Source organism: Petromyzon marinus, chromosome 74 (genome assembly GCF_048934315.1).
Source record: "Petromyzon marinus isolate PM22_M1 ecotype Great Lakes invasive population chromosome 74, UKy_Petmar_22M1.pri1.0, whole genome shotgun sequence".
Taxonomy (NCBI): Eukaryota; Metazoa; Chordata; class Hyperoartia; order Petromyzontiformes; family Petromyzontidae; genus Petromyzon; species Petromyzon marinus.
In genome coordinates, this window is record NC_133740.1 from 5382010 (window position 1) to 5399612 (window position 17603).

Genomic DNA, 17603 nt, shown 5'->3' on the forward strand with positions numbered 1-17603 from the left:
GGTTGGTGGTGGTGGTTGTGGTTGGTGGTGTTGGTGGTTGGTGGTGTTGGTGGTGGTGATGGTTGTGGTGGTTGGTGGTGGTGATGGTTGGTGGTTGGTGGTTGTAGTTGGTGGTGTTGGTGGTGGTGATGGTTGTGGTGGTTGGTGGTGGTGATGGTTGGTGGTGGTGGTTGTGGTTGGTGGTGTTGGTGGTTGGTGGTGGTTGGTTGGTTGGTGGTGGTGGTGATGTCTCCGCACCCTCTCCACTCAACATTCCCAGAACACCCCTCCTCCTCAAAGATGCGCTGGAGGCTGGTGGGGACGCTGCTGACTCCGCTCTCACCACCACCACCACCACCGCCACCACCACCACCACCGCCACCACCACCGCCACCACCGCCACCACCACCACCACCGCCGTTGTTGATGTTTGGCGTGGAGCTGTAGCGGGCGGAGAGACGCCGCAGCTGCGGTAGCGGTGGCGTGGGGCTGTCCAGGGAGGCACTCAGTTCGGCCAGGATGCGGGGAAGGGGACCCAGGAGGGACAACGTCGCCTGGGGGAGGGTACACGAAGACAAAGTGTTAAAACAACACACGGTGTGGTGAACTAACACAGTGTTAAAACAACACACGGTGTGGTGAACTAACACAAAGTGTTAAAACAACACACGGCATGGTGAACTAACACAAAGTGTTAAAACAACACACATGGTGAACTAACACAAAGTGTTAAAACAACACACATGGTGAACTAACACAAAGTGTTAAAACAACACACGTCATGATGAACTAAGACAAAGTGTTAAAACAACACACGTCATGGTGAACTAACACAAAGTGTTAAAACAACACACATGGTGAACTAACACAAAGCGTTAAAACAACACACGACATGGTGAACTAAGACAAAGTGTTAAAACAACACACATGGTGAACTAACACAAAGTGTTAAAACAACACACGACATGGTGAACTAACACAAAGTGTTAAAACAACACACGTGGTGAACTAACACAAAGTGTTAAAACAACACACGACATGATGAAGACAAAGTGTTAAAACAACACACGACATGGTGAACTAAGACAAAGTGTTAAAACAACACACGGCGTGGTGAACTAACACAAAGTGTTAAAACAACACACATCATGATGAACTAACACAAAGCGTTAAAACAACACACGACATAATGAACTAACACAAAGTGTTAAAACAACACACGACATGATGAACTAAGACAAAGTGTTAAAACAACACACGGCGTGGTGAACTAACACAAAGTGTTAAAACAACACACGACATGGTGAACTAAGACAAAGTGTTAAAACAACACACATGGTGAACTAACACAAAGCGTTAAAACAACACACATGGTGAACTAACACAAAGTGTTAAAACAACACACGGCATGGTGAACTAAGACAAAGTGTTAAAACAACACACATGGTGAACTAACACAAAGTGTTAAAACAACACACATGGTGAACTAACACAAAGTGTTAAAACAACACACGACATGGTGAACTAACACAAAGTGTTAAAACAACACACATGGTGAACTAACACAAAGTGTTAAAACAACACACGTCATGATGAACTAACACAAAGCGTTAAAACAACACACGACATGATGAACTAAGACAAAGTGTTAAAACAACACACAGCGTGATGAACTAACATAAAGTGTTAAAACAACACACGACATGGTGAACTAACACAAAGTGTTAAAACAACACACGGCGTGAACTAAGACAAAGCGTTAAAACAACACACGGCATGATGAACTAAGACAAAGCGTTAAAACAACACACAGCGTGATGAACTAACATAAAGCGTTAAAACAACACACGACATGATGAACTAACACAAAGCGTTAAAACAACACACAACATGATGAAGACAAAGTGTTAAAACAACACACATGGTGAACTAACACAAAGCGTTAAAACAACACACAGCGTGATGAACTAACATAAAGCGTTAAAACAACACACGACATGATGAACTAACACAAAGCGTTAAAACAACACACGACATGATGAAGACAAAGTGTTCAAACAACACACATGGTGAACTAACACAAAGCGTTAAAACAACACACATGATGAACTAAGACAAAGTGTTAAAACAACACACGACATGGTGAACTAACACAAAGTGTTAAAACAACACACGGCGTGGTGATCTAACACAAAGTATTAAAACAACACACATGGTGAACTAACACAAAGTGTTAAAACAACACACATGGTGATCTAACACAAAGTGTTAAAACAACACACGACATGGTGAACTAACACAAAGTGTTAAAACAACACACGGCATGGTGAACTAACACAAAGTGTTAAAACAACACACGGCATGGTGAACTAACACAAAGTGTTAAAACAACACACATGGTGAACTAACACAAAGTGTTAAAACAACACACATGGTGAACTAACACAAAGTGTTAAAACAACACACGTCATGATGAACTAAGACAAAGTGTTAAAACAACACACGTCATGGTGAACTAACACAAAGTGTTAAAACAACACACATGGTGAACTAACACAAAGCGTTAAAACAACACACGACATGGTGAACTAAGACAAAGTGTTAAAACAACACACATGGTGAACTAACACAAAGTGTTAAAACAACACACGACATGGTGAACTAACACAAAGTGTTAAAACAACACACGTGGTGAACTAACACAAAGTGTTAAAACAACACACGACATGATGAAGACAAAGTGTTAAAACAACACACGACATGGTGAACTAAGACAAAGTGTTAAAACAACACACGGCGTGGTGAACTAACACAAAGCGTTAAAACAACACACGACATAATGAACTAACACAAAGTGTTAAAACAACACACGACATGATGAACTAAGACAAAGTGTTAAAACAACACACGGCGTGGTGAACTAACACAAAGTGTTAAAACAACACACGACATGGTGAACTAAGACAAAGTGTTAAAACAACACACATGGTGAACTAACACAAAGCGTTAAAACAACACACATGGTGAACTAACACAAAGTGTTAAAACAACACACGGCATGGTGAACTAAGACAAAGTGTTAAAACAACACACATGGTGAACTAACACAAAGTGTTAAAACAACACACATGGTGAACTAACACAAAGTGTTAAAACAACACACGACATGGTGAACTAACACAAAGTGTTAAAACAACACACATGGTGAACTAACACAAAGTGTTAAAACAACACACGTCATGATGAACTAACACAAAGCGTTAAAACAACACACGACATGATGAACTAAGACAAAGTGTTAAAACAACACACAGCGTGATGAACTAACATAAAGTGTTAAAACAACACACGACATGGTGAACTAACACAAAGTGTTAAAACAACACACGGCGTGAACTAAGACAAAGCGTTAAAACAAAACACGGCATGATGAACTAAGACAAAGCGTTAAAACAACACACAGCGTGATGAACTAACATAAAGTGTTAAAACAACACACGACATGATGAACTAACACAAAGCGTTAAAACAACACACAACATGATGAAGACAAAGTGTTAAAACAACACACATGGTGAACTAACACAAAGCGTTAAAACAACACACAGCGTGATGAACTAACATAAAGCGTTAAAACAACACACGACATGATGAACTAACACAAAGCGTTAAAACAACACACGACATGATGAAGACAAAGTGTTCAAACAACACACATGGTGAACTAACACAAAGCGTTAAAACAACACACATGATGAACTAAGACAAAGTGTTAAAACAACACACGACATGGTGAACTAACACAAAGTGTTAAAACAACACACGGCGTGGTGATCTAACACAAAGTATTAAAACAACACACATGGTGAACTAACACAAAGTGTTAAAACAACACACATGGTGAACTAACACAAAGTGTTAAAACAACACACATGGTGAACTAACACAAAGTGTTAAAACAACACACATGGTGAACTAACACAAAGTGTTAAAACAACACACATGGTGAACTAAGACAAAGTGTTAAAACAACACACGACATGATGAACTAACACAAAGTGTTAAAACATCACACGGCGTGGTGATCTAACACAAAGTGTTAAAACAACACACACGGTGAACTAACACAAAGTGTTAAAACAACACACATGATGAACTAACACAAAGTGTTAAAACATTACACAATCATGATGAACTAAGACAAAGTCTTAAAACAACACACATGATGAACTAACACAAAGTGTTAAAACAACACACGGCATGGTGAACTAACACAAAGTGTTAAAACAACACACGGCATGGTGAACTAACACAAAGTGTTAAAACAACACACGTCATGATGAACTAACACAAAGTGTTAAAACAACACACATGGTGAACTAAGACAAAGTGTTAAAACAACACACGTCATGATGAACTAACACAAAGTGTTAAAACAACACACATGATGAACTAACACAAAGTGTTAAAACAACACACATGGTGAACTAACACAAAGTGTGAAAACAACACACGACATGATGAACTAACACAAAGCGTTAAAACAACACACGACATGATGAACTAACACAAAGCGTTAAAACAACACGCGACATAATGAACTAACACAAAGCGTTAAAACAACACATGACATGGTGAACTAAGACAAAGTGTTAAAACAACACACGGCATGGTGAACTAACACAAAGTGTTAAAACAACACACGACATGATGAACTAACACAAAGTGTTAAAACAACACACATCATGATGAACTAACACAAAGTGTTAAAACAACACACATGGTGAACTAACACAAAGTGTTAAAACAACACACGACATGATGAACTAACACAAAGTGTTAAAACAACACACGACATGATGAACTAACACAAAGTGTTAAAACAACACACATGGTGAACTAACACAAAGTGTTAAAACAACACACGACATGATGAACTAACACAAAGTGTTAAAACAACACACGACATGATGAACTAACACAAAGCGTTAAAACAACACACGACATAATGAACTAACACAAAGCGTTAAAACAACACACGACATGGTGAACTAAGACAAAGTGTTAAAACAACACACGGCATGGTGAACTAACACAAAGTGTTAAAACAACACACGACATGATGAACTAACACAAAGTGTTAAAACAACACATATCATGATGAACTAACACAAAGTGTTAAAACAACACACATGGTGAACTAACACAAAGTATTAAAACAACACACGACATGATGAACTAACACAAAGTGTTAAAACAACACACGACATGATGAACTAACACAAAGTGTTAAAACAACACACGTGGTGAACTAACACAAAGTGTTAAAACAACACACGACATGATGAAGACAAAGTGTTAAAACAACACACGACATGATGAACTAAGACAAAGTGTTAAAACAACACACGGCGTGGTGAACTAACACAAAGTGGTAAAACAACACACATCATGATGAACTAACACAAAGCGTTAAAACAACACACGACATAATGAACTAACACAAAGTGTTAAAACAACACACGACATGATGAACTAAGACAAAGTGTTAAAACAACACACGGCGTGGTGAACTAACACAAAGTGTTAAAACAACACACGACATGGTGAACTAAGACAAAGTGTTAAAACAACACACATGGTGAACTAACACAAAGCGTTAAAACAACACACATAGTGAACTAACACAAAGTGTTAAAACAACACACAGGGTGAACTAACACAAAGCGTTAAAACAACACACATGGTGAACTAACACAAAGTGTTAAAACAACACACGGCATGGTGAACTAACACAAAGTGTTAAAACAACACTCATGATGAACTAACACAAAGTGTTAAAACAACACACATGGTGAACTAACACAAAGTGTTAAAACAACACACATGGTGAACTAATACAAAGTGTTAAAACAACACACATGGTGAAATAACACAAAGTGTTAAAACAACACACATGGTGAACTAACACGAAGCGTTAAAACAACACACATGGTGAACTAACACAAAGTGTTAAAACAACACACGGCATGGTGAACTAACACAAAGTGTTAAAACAACACATGTCATGGTGAACTAACACAAAGTGTTAAAACAACACACAGCATGATGAACTAACACAAGGTGTTAAAACAACACACGACATGGTGAACTAAGACAAAGTGTTAAAACAACACACGACATGATGAACTAACACAAAGTGTTAAAACAACACACGGCATGGTGAACTAACACAAAGTGTTAAAACAACACACGGTGTGATGAACTAACACAAAGTTTTAAAACAACACACGGCATGATGAACTAACACAAAGCGTTAAAACAACACACGACATGATGAACTAACACAAAGTGTTAAAACAACACACAGCATGATGATCTAACACAAAGTGTTAAAACAACACACGGCGTGGTGAACTAACACAAAGTGTTAAAACAACACACGGCATGGTGAACTAACACAAAGTGTTAAAACAACACACAGCGTGATGAACTAACACAAAGTGTTAAAACAACACACGGCTTGATGAACTAACACAAAGTGTTAAAACAACACACGGCATGGTGAACTAAGACAAAGTGTTAAAACAACACACGACATGGTGAACTAACACAAAGTGTTAAAATAACACACGGTGTGGTGAACTAACACAAAGTGTTAAAACAACACACGGCGTGGTGATCTAACACAAAGTGTTAAAACAACACACGGCATGATGAACTAACATAAAGTGTTAAAACAATACACGACTTGATGAACTAACACAAGGTGTTAAAACAACACACGACATGGTGAACTAAGACAAAGTGTTAAAACAACACACGACATGATGAACTAAGACAAAGTGTTAAAACAACACAAGTCATGATGAACTAACACAAAGTGTTAAAACAACACACGACATGATGAACTAACACAAAGTGTTAAAACAACACACGGCATGGTGCACTAACACAAAGCGTTAAAACAACACACGACATGATGAACTAAGACAAAGTGTTAAAACAACACACAACATGATGAACTAACACAAAGTGTTAAAACAACACACGGCTTGATGAACTAACACAAAGTGTTAAAACAACACACGGCATGGTGAACTAACACAAAGTGTTAAAACAACACACATGGTGAACTAAGACAAAGTGTTAAAACAACACACGACATGATGAACTAACACAAAGTGTTAAAACAACACACGACATGGTGATCTAACACAAAGCGTTAAAACAACACACGGCGTGGTGATCTAACACAAAGTGTTAAAACAACACACGGCATGATGAACTAACACAAAGTGTTAAAACAACACACGGCGTGGTGAACTAACACAAAGCGTTAAAACAACACACGGCATGGTGAACTAACACAAAGTGTTAAAACAACACACAGCGTGATGAACTAACACAAAGTGTTAAAACAACACACGGCTTGATGAACTAACACAAAGTGTTAAAACAACACACGGCATGATGAACTAACACAAAGTGTTAAAACAACACACGGCATGGTGAACTAACACAAAGCGTTAAAACAACACACGGCATGGTGAACTAACACAAAGTGTTAAAACAACACACAGCGTGATGAACTAACACAAAGTGTTAAAACAACACACGGCTTGATGAACTAACACAAAGTGTTAAAATAACACACGGCATGGTGAACTAAGACAAAGTGTTAAAACAACACACGACATGGTGAACTAACACAAAGTGTTAAAACAACACACGGCGTGGTGATCTAACACAAAGTGTTAAAACAACACACGGCATGATGAACTAACACAAAGTGTTAAAACAACACACGGCGTGGTGATCTAACACAAAGTGTTAAAACAACACACAACATGGTGAACTAACACAAAGTGTTAAAACAACACACGACATGGTGAACTAACACAAAGTGTTAAAACAACACACGACATGGTGATCTAAGACAAAGCGTTAAAACAACACACGGCATGATGAACTAAGACAAAGCGTTAAAACAACACACGACATGATGAACTAACACAAAGTGTTAAAACAACACACGACATGATGAACTAACACAAAGTGGTAAAACAACACACGTCATGGTGAACTAAGACAAAGTGTTAAAACAACACACGGCATGATGAACTAAGACAAAGTGTTAAAACAACACACGACATGATGAACTAACACAAAGTGGTAAAACAACACACGTCATGGTGAACTAAGACAAAGTGTTAAAACAACACACGACATGGTGAACTAACACAAAGTGTTAAAACAACACACGGCTTGATGAACTAACACAAAGTGTTAAAACAACACACGGCATGGTGAACTAACACAAAGTGTTAAAACAACACACATGGTGAACTAAGACAAAGTGTTAAAACAACACACGACATGATGAACTAACACAAAGTGTTAAAACAACACACGACATGGTGATCTAACACAAAGTGTTAAAACAACACACATGGTGAACTAACACAAAGTGTTAAAACAACACGCATGATGAACTAACACAAAGCGTTAAAACAACACACGGCATGATGAACTAACACAAAGTGTTAAAACAACACACGGCATGATGAACTAAGACAAAGTGTTAAAACAACACACGGCATCGTGAACTAACACAAAGTGTTAAAACAACACACGACATGGTGAACTAAGACAACGCGTTAAAACAACACACGTCATGATGAACTAACACAAAGTGTTAAAACAACACACATGATGAACTAACACAAAGCGTTAAAACAACACACGGCATGATGAACTAACACAAAGCGTTAAAACAACACACGTCACGGTGAACGTAGACCAAGTGGCGAGTACACAACACAGTGAAGAGGGAGGGGAGAGGCGAGAGGAGGTGGTGGTGGATGGAGTGCGTGGTGGTGGTGTTGGCTCCACGCTGTTCTACGAAACCTCCTCCTCCTCCTCCTCATCCTGCATCACCTGGTCCAGCTGCTGCGTGACCTCTAGCAGGAGGCCGTGCAGGCTGGCCAGCTCGTGGCCCAGGTCGATGTATCCGTCAAAGCCGGCCACGGTGCCGGCCCCATCGCCCGCCGAAACGTCGGCCAGGAGCCGCCGGGCGGCGGTGCCGGACGCCTCCAGGAAGTCGTTCATGAAGGCCAGGCCGCAGTCGTGGCTGCCAAACCTGCACGCGCGTAGTGTAGTGGGTAGTGTAGTGTAGTAGTGTAGTGTGTAGTGGGTAGTGTAGTGTGTAGTGTAGTGTGTAGTGTGTAGTGTAGTGTATAGTAGTGTGTAGTGTAGTGTGTAGTGTAGTGTGTAGCGTAGTGTGTAGTGTAGTGTGTAGTGTATAGTGTAGTGTGTAGTGTAGTGTGTAGTGTGTAGTAGTGTAGTGTGTAGTGTAGTGGGTAGTGTATAGTGTAGTGTGTAGTGTATAGTAGTATGTAGTGTAGTGTATAGTGTAGTGTAGTAGTGTATAGTGTAGTGTAGTAGTGTAGTGTATAGGGTAGTGTAGTAGTGTAGTGTAGTAGTGTAGTGTATAGGGTAGTGTGTAGTGTGTAGTGTAGTGTATAGTAGTGTGTAGTGTAGTGTGTAGTGTAGTGTGTAGTGTAGTGTGTAGTGTAGTGTAGTGGGTAGTGTAGTGTGTAGTGTATAGTGTAGTGGGTAGTGTAGTGTGTAGTGTATAGTGTAGTGTGTAGTGTAGTAGTGTATAGTGTAGTGTGTAGTGTAGTGTGTAGTGTAGTGTGTAGTGTAGTGTAGTGGGTAGTGTAGTGTGTAGTGTATAGTGTAGTGGGTAGTGTAGTGTGTAGTGTATAGTGTAGTGTGTAGTGTAGTAGTGTATAGTGTAGTGTGTAGTGTAGTGTGTAGTGTAGTGGGTAGTGTAGTGTGTAGTGTATAGTGTAGTGGGTAGTGTAGTGTGTAGTGTATAGTGTAGTGTGTAGTGTAGTGTGTAGTGTAGTGTGTAGTAGTGTGTAGTGTAGTGTGTAGTGTAGTGTGTAGTGTAATGTGTAGTGTAGTAGTGTAGTAGTGTAGTGTAGTGTGTAGTGTAGTGTGTAGTAGTGTGTAGTGTAGTGTGTAGTGTAGTAGTGTAGTGTAGTAGTGTAGTGTGTAGTGTAGTGTATAGTAGTGTATAGTGTAGTGTATAGTAGTGTATAGTGTAGTGTATAGTAGTGTATAGTGTATAGTAGTGTATAGTGTGAAGTGTAGTGTGTAGTGTAGTGTGTAGTGTATAGTGTAGTTTTTAGTGTAGTGTATAGTGTAGTAGTGTAGTGTATAGGGTAGTGTATAGTAGTGTATAGTGTAGTGTATAGTGTGTAGTGTAGTGTGTAGTGTAGTGTATTGTATAGTGTAGTGTATAGTGTAGTGTAGTTTGTAGTGTAGTGTATAGTGTAGTAGTGTAGTGTATAGGGTAGTGTATAGTGTAGTGTATAGTAGTGTAGTGTATAGTGTATAGTAGTGTAGTGTATAGTAGTTTAGTGTATAGTGTAGTGTATAGTAGTGTAGTGTATAGTGTAATGTATAGTGTAGTGTATAGTAGTGTATAGTGTAGTGTATAGTGTGCAGTGTAGTACATAGTAGTGTAGTGTATAGTGTAGTGTATAGTAGTGTATAGTGTAGTGTATAGTAGAGTAGTGTATAGTGTAGTGTAGTGTGTATTGTATAGTGTAGTGTATAGTGTAGTGTATAGTAGTGTATAGTGTAGTGTATAGTGTAGTGCATAGTGTAGTGTATAGTGTAGTGTATAGTGTAGTGTATAGTAGTGTATAGTGTAATGTATAGTGTAGTGTATAGTAGTGTATAGTGTAGTGTACAGTGTAGTGTATAGTGTAGTGTATAGTGTATAGTAGTGTAGTGTATAGTGTAGTGTATAGTGTAGTGTATAGTGTAGTGTGTAGTGTAGTGTGTAGTGTATTGTATAGTGTAGTGTAGTGTGTAGTGTATAGTGTAGTTTGTAGTGTAGTGTATAGTGTAGTAGTGTAGTGTATAGGGTAGTGTATAGTGTAGTGTATAGTGTAGTGTATAGTGTAGTGTATAGTGTAGTGTGCAGTGTAGTACATAGTAGTGTATAGTGTAGTGTATGGTGTAGTGTATAGTGTAGTGTATAGTGTAGTGTATAGTGTAGTGTATAGTGTAGTGTATAGTGTAGTAGTGTAGTGTATAGTAGTGTAGTGTACAGTGTAGTTTATAGTGTAGTGTATAGTAGTGTACAGTGTAGTGTACAGTGTAGTGGTGCACAGTGCACAGTACAGTGTGGTGTACAGTGTAGTGTACCTGCCGAAGGCGGCGAGCTTGTGCAGCACCGTGGCGATGAGCGCCAGCGACCGCTCCGTTCTCTCTCCGGGCGCTTCCAGGGCCAGGCCGAAGAGCGCCGGGGAGGCGATGGCCGGGCACAGGAATCGCCGGAACAGAGCCGCCGCCACGAGCCGCCCGGCCAGCGGCACGCCCGAGCCAGCGCCGCGGCGCCCCAGAGCCTCGCAGCGCTGGCGCCAGGCGGCAAAGAGCTCCTTGAGCTCGCGCGGGAACTCGCTGTGAAGGGGGGCACACGGGGAGAGGCACACAGAGACTCACAGAGAGACACACAGAGACACACAGAGAGACACACAGAGACACACAGAGACACACAGAGAGGCACACAGAGACACAGAGAGACACGGAGAGACACAGAGACACACAGAGATACACAGAGACACATAGAGACACACACAGACACACAGAGCAAGACAGAGAGACACAGAGACACACAGAGAGAGACACACAGAGAGAGACACACAGAGAGAGACACACAGAGACACACAGAGACAGAGAGAGACACAGAGACACACAGAGACACACAGAGACTCACAGAGACAGAGAGACACACAGAGACACACAGAGATACACAGAGACACACACTGGAGGTGTGGTGTGACGTGTGACGCGGTGTGACGTGGTGTGACGTGGTGCAGTGTGACGTGGTGTGACGTGGTGTGACGTGGTGTGACGTGGTGTGACACGCACCAGTATGAGTTGAGGAACTTGCACAAGGCGAGCTCACAGCACATGGTGAGGTTGTTGTGACGTGGTGTGACGTGGTGTGACGTGGTGTGACGTGGTGTGACGTGGAGTGACGTGGTGTGACGTGGTGTGACGTGGTGTGACGTGCACCAGTACGAGTTGAGGATCTTGCACAAGGCGAGCTCACAGCACATGGTGAGGTTGTTGTGACGTGGTGTGACGTGGTGTGACGTGGTGTGACGCGGTGTGACGTGGTGTGACGCGCACCAGTACGAGTTGAGGATCTTGCACAAGGCTAGCTCACAGCACATGGTGAGGTTGCTGTGACGTGGTGTGACGTGGTGTGACGTGGTGTGACATGGTGTGACGTGGTGTGACGTGGTGTGACGCGCACCAGTACGAGTTGAGGATCTTGCACAAGGCGAGCTCACAGCACATAGTGAGGTTGTTGTGACGTGGTGTGGTGTGACGTGGTGTGACGTGGTGTGGTGTGACGCGCACCAGTACGAGTTGAGGATCTTGCACAAGGCGAGTTCACAGCACATGGTGAGGTTGTTGTGACGTGGTGTGACGTGGTGTGACGTGGTGTGACGTGGTGTGACGCGCACCAGTACGAGTTGAGGATCTTGCACAAGGCGAGCTCACAGCACATGGTGAGGTTGTTGTGACGTGGTGTGGTGTGACGTGGTGTGACGTGGTGTGACGTGGTGTGACGTGGTGTGACACGCACCAGTACGAGTTGAGGATCTTGCACAAGGCGAGCTCACAGCACATGGTGAGGTTGTTGTGACGTGACGTGGTGTGACGTGGTGTGACGTGGTGTGACGTGGTGTGACGCGTACCAGTAGGAGTTGAGGATCTTGCACAAGGCGAGCTCACAGCACATGGTGAGGTTGCTGTGGTGTGGTGTGGTGTGACGTGGTGTGACGTGGTGTGACGTGGTGTGACACGCACCAGTACGAGTTGAGGATCTTGCACAAGGCGAGCTCACAGCACATGGTGAGGTTGCTGTGACGTGGTGTGACGTGGTGTGACGTGGTGTGGTGTGACGCGCACCAGTACGAGTTGAGGATCTTGCACAAGGCGAGTTCACAGCACATGGTGAGGTTGTTGTGACGTGGTGTGACGTGGTGTGACGTGGTGTGACGTGGTGTGACGCGCACCAGTACGAGTTGAGGATCTTGCACAAGGCGAGCTCACAGCACATGGTGAGGTTGTTGTGACGTGGTGTGGTGTGACGTGGTGTGACGTGGTGTGACGTGGTGTGACGTGGTGTGACACGCACCAGTACGAGTTGAGGATCTTGCACAAGGCGAGCTCACAGCACATGGTGAGGTTGTTGTGACGTGACGTGGTGTGACGTGGTGTGACGTGGTGTGACGTGGTGTGACGCGTACCAGTAGGAGTTGAGGATCTTGCACAAGGCGAGCTCACAGCACATGGTGAGGTTGCTGTGGTGTGGTGTGGTGTGACGTGGTGTGACGTGGTGTGACGTGGTGTGACACGCACCAGTACGAGTTGAGGATCTTGCACAAGGCGAGCTCACAGCACATGGTGAGGTTGCTGCGATTGTCACGGAGCTCCGAGCCGGAGCAGCGGCCGGGGTCCACCTCACAAGCCTCCTCCGACTCGTAGAGAGCTCGCACAAACTCACCTGCACACACACACATACATACACACACATACATACACATACACTCACATACACACACATCCACATACATACACACACATACATACACATACACTCACTCACATACACAAACTCACCTGCACACACACACATACACACACACATACCACACACATACACACACATACATACACTACACATACACTCACTCACATACACACACATACACTACACAAACTCACCTGCACACACACACACTCACCACACACACCACACACACCACACACACACACAGCACCACACACACACACCACACACACACCACACACACACATACACACACCACACATACACACACCAAACACACACCACACACACACCACACACACACACACCACACACACATACACACACCACACACACACACACCACACACACACCACACACACACATACACACACCACACATACACACCAAACACACACCACACACACACCACACACACACACCACACACACATACACACACCACACACACACACACACCACACACACCACACACACACATACACACACCACACACCACACCACACACACACACCACAACACACACTACACACACCACACACCACACACACACCACTCACACACACACACACACCACACCACACACCACACACACACCACACACACACCACAAACACACCACACACACACCACACACACACCCACACCACACACACCACACACACCACACACACACACCACACACACCACACACACATACACACACACACCACACACACACCACCTTAACCTCCGTCACTCCCTTGACCCCGGCAGTGCCTCCTTGAGCCCCCCAAGACCCCCACAAGGACCCCTCTCAAAGCGCCCCACGACTCACCCCCCTCACCCCACCTTCACGTACTCCTTGACCCCCACGTGACCTCCCCTTGACCTCTTCACGACCCCATTTACCCCTCCCTTAACCCCCCGTGACCTCCGCCACGACCGCCGTGACCTCCCCACGACCCCACCGTGACCTCCCTACGACCCCGATGACCCCTCCTTCGACCTCTACACTGCCTCCCCTCGGCCCCCACCACAACCCCCACGACCCCACCGTGACCTCCCTACGACCCCACCGTGACCCCTCCCTCGACCTCTACCCTACCGCCCCTCGACCCCCACCACAACCCCCACGACCCCACCGTGACCTCCCCACGACCCCACCGTAACCTCTCCCTCGACCTCTACACTGCCTCTCCTCGACCCTCACCACGACCCCATCGTGACCTCCCCACGACCCCACCGTGACCTCTCCCTCGACCTCTACACTGCCTCCCCTCGGCCCCCACCACAACCCCCACGACCCCACCGTGACCTCTCCCTCGACCTCTACCCTACCGCTCCTTGACCCCCACCGCAACCCCCATGACCCCCACTTGACCTCCAGTCGCCCTCCCCGCGCCCAGCGTCTCACCGAGTGCGTGATGCAGGAAGTGCTGCCCCACCAGCTTCAGGTACTCCTCCGTGGCCCTGGCTGCTAGGGAGTTCTCGCGGAGAGGAGGCTCCAGCTCCTCGTCCACCAACAGCGCGGCCGGAGCGTCGCCCGCGGCCGCACCCACGGCGTGGCAGCCGCGGCGATCCACCTCACTCATGACCAACTCCGTCAGGAAGTCCTGCGGAACGTCGTCACCACCGCTACAGTCATCACCACCACCACCATTACTACAGTCACCACCACCACCATCACCACCTCACTCATGACCAACTCCGTCAGGAAGTCCTGCGGAACGTCGTCACCACCACTACAGTCATCACCACCACCACCACCATCATCACCACCTCACTCATGACCAACTCCGTCAGGAAGTCCTGCGGAACGTCGTCACCACCACTACAGTCATCACCACCACCACTACAGTCATCACCACCACCACCATCACCACCTCACTCATGACCAACTCCGTCAGGAAGTCCTGCGGAACGTCGTCACCACCACTACAGTCATCACCACCACCACCATTACTACAGTCACCACCACCACCTCACTCATGACCAACTCCGTCAGGAAGTCCTGCGGAACGTCGTCACCAGAACTACAGTCATCACCACCACCACTACAGTCATCACCACCACCACTACTACTACTACCACAGTCATCACCACCACTACAGTCATCATCACCACCACCACTACAGTCATCACCAACTCCGTCAGGAAGTTCTGCGGAACGTCGTCACCACCGCTACAGTCATCACCACCACCACTACAGTCATCACCACCACCACTACTACTACTACCACAGTCATCACCACCACTACAGCCATCATCACCACCAACACTACAGTCATCACCAACTCCGTCAGGAAGTTCTGCGGAACGTCATTACCACCCTACAGTCATCACCACCACCACTACAGTCATCACCCCCACCACTACTACTACTACCACAGTCATCACCACCACTATAGTCACCATCACAACCACCACTACAGTCATCACCAACTCCGTCAGGAAGTCCTGCGGAACGTCATCACCACCACTACAGTCACCACCACCACCACTACAGTCATCACCACCACCACCACCACCACCACATCACTCATGACCAACTCCGTCAGGAAGTCCTGAGGAACGTCGTCACCAGAACTACAGTAATCACCACCACCACTACAGTCATCACCACCACTACAGTCATCACCAACTCCGTCAGGAAGTCCTGCGGAACGTCGTCATCACCACTACAGTCATCACCACCACCACTACAGTCATCACCACCACCACTACTACAGTCACCACCACCACCTCACTCATGACCAACTCCGTCAGGAAGTCCTGCGGAACGTCGTCACCAGAACTACAGTCATCACCACCACTACAGTCATCACCACCACCACCATCACCACCTCACTCATGACCAACTCCGTCAGGAAGTCCTGCGGAACGTCGTGACCACCACTACAGTCATCACCACCACCACTACAGACATCACCACCACTACCATCACCACCTCACTCATGACGAACTCCGTCAGGAAGACCTGCGGAACGTCGTCACCACCACTACAGTCATCAACACCACCACTACTACAGTCACCACCACTACAGTCACCACCTCACTCATGACCAACTCCATCAGGAAGTCCTGCAGAAGGTCGTCACCAGAACTACATTCATCACCACCACCACTACAGTCATCACCACTACTACTACAGTCATCACCACCACCACTACAGTCATCACTACCACCACTACAGTCATCACCACCACCACCATCACCACCTCACTCATCACCACCACCACTACTACAGTCACCACCACCACTACTACAGTCACCACCACCACCTCACTCATGACCAACTCCGTCAGGAAGTCCTGCGGAACGTCGTCACCACCACTACAGTCTTCACCACCACTACAGTCATCACCACCACCACTACAGTCACCACCACCACCATCACCACCTCACTCATCACCACCACCACTACTACAGTCACCACCACCACCACCTCACTCATGACCAACTCCGTCAGGAAGTCCTGCGGAACGTCGTCACCACGACTACAGTCATCACCACCACCACTACAGTCATCACCACTACTACTACAGTCATCACCACCACCACCACCACTACAGTCATCACTACCACCACTACAGACATCACCACCACTACCATCACCACCTCACTCATGACCAACTCCGTCAGGAAGTCCTGCGGAACGTCGTCACTACCACTACAGTCATCAACACCACCACTACTACAGTCACCACCACTACAGTCACCACCTCACTCATGACCAACTCCGTCAGGAAGTCCTGCGGAACGTCGTCACCAGAACTACAGTCATCACCACCACTACAGTCATCACCACCACCACCATCACCACCACAGTCATCACCACCACTACAGTCATCACCACCACCACCACCACCACAGTCATCACCACCACTACAGTCATCACCACCACCACTACTACAGTCACCACCACCACCATCACCACCTCACTCATGACCAACTCTATCAGGAAGTCCTGCGGA

General features: G+C 45.3%; 1 protein-coding gene across 1 annotated transcript in view; it reads right to left on the reverse strand.

Annotated features, from left to right (window-relative positions):
- The window catches only part of LOC116958248 (uncharacterized), a 110758-nt gene that overhangs the window by 26204 nt on the left and 66951 nt on the right, over positions 1–17603 (reverse strand). Inside the window, exons 9-13 of the mRNA XM_076056176.1 lie at positions 15044–15242; positions 13438–13582; positions 11206–11460; positions 8920–9121; positions 238–533 (exon numbers count right to left, since the gene is read on the reverse strand). Coding sequence (XP_075912291.1) covers positions 238–533; positions 8920–9121; positions 11206–11460; positions 13438–13582; positions 15044–15242 — 1097 coding nt within the window. The remainder of the gene's footprint in view (positions 1–237; positions 534–8919; positions 9122–11205; positions 11461–13437; positions 13583–15043; positions 15243–17603) is intronic.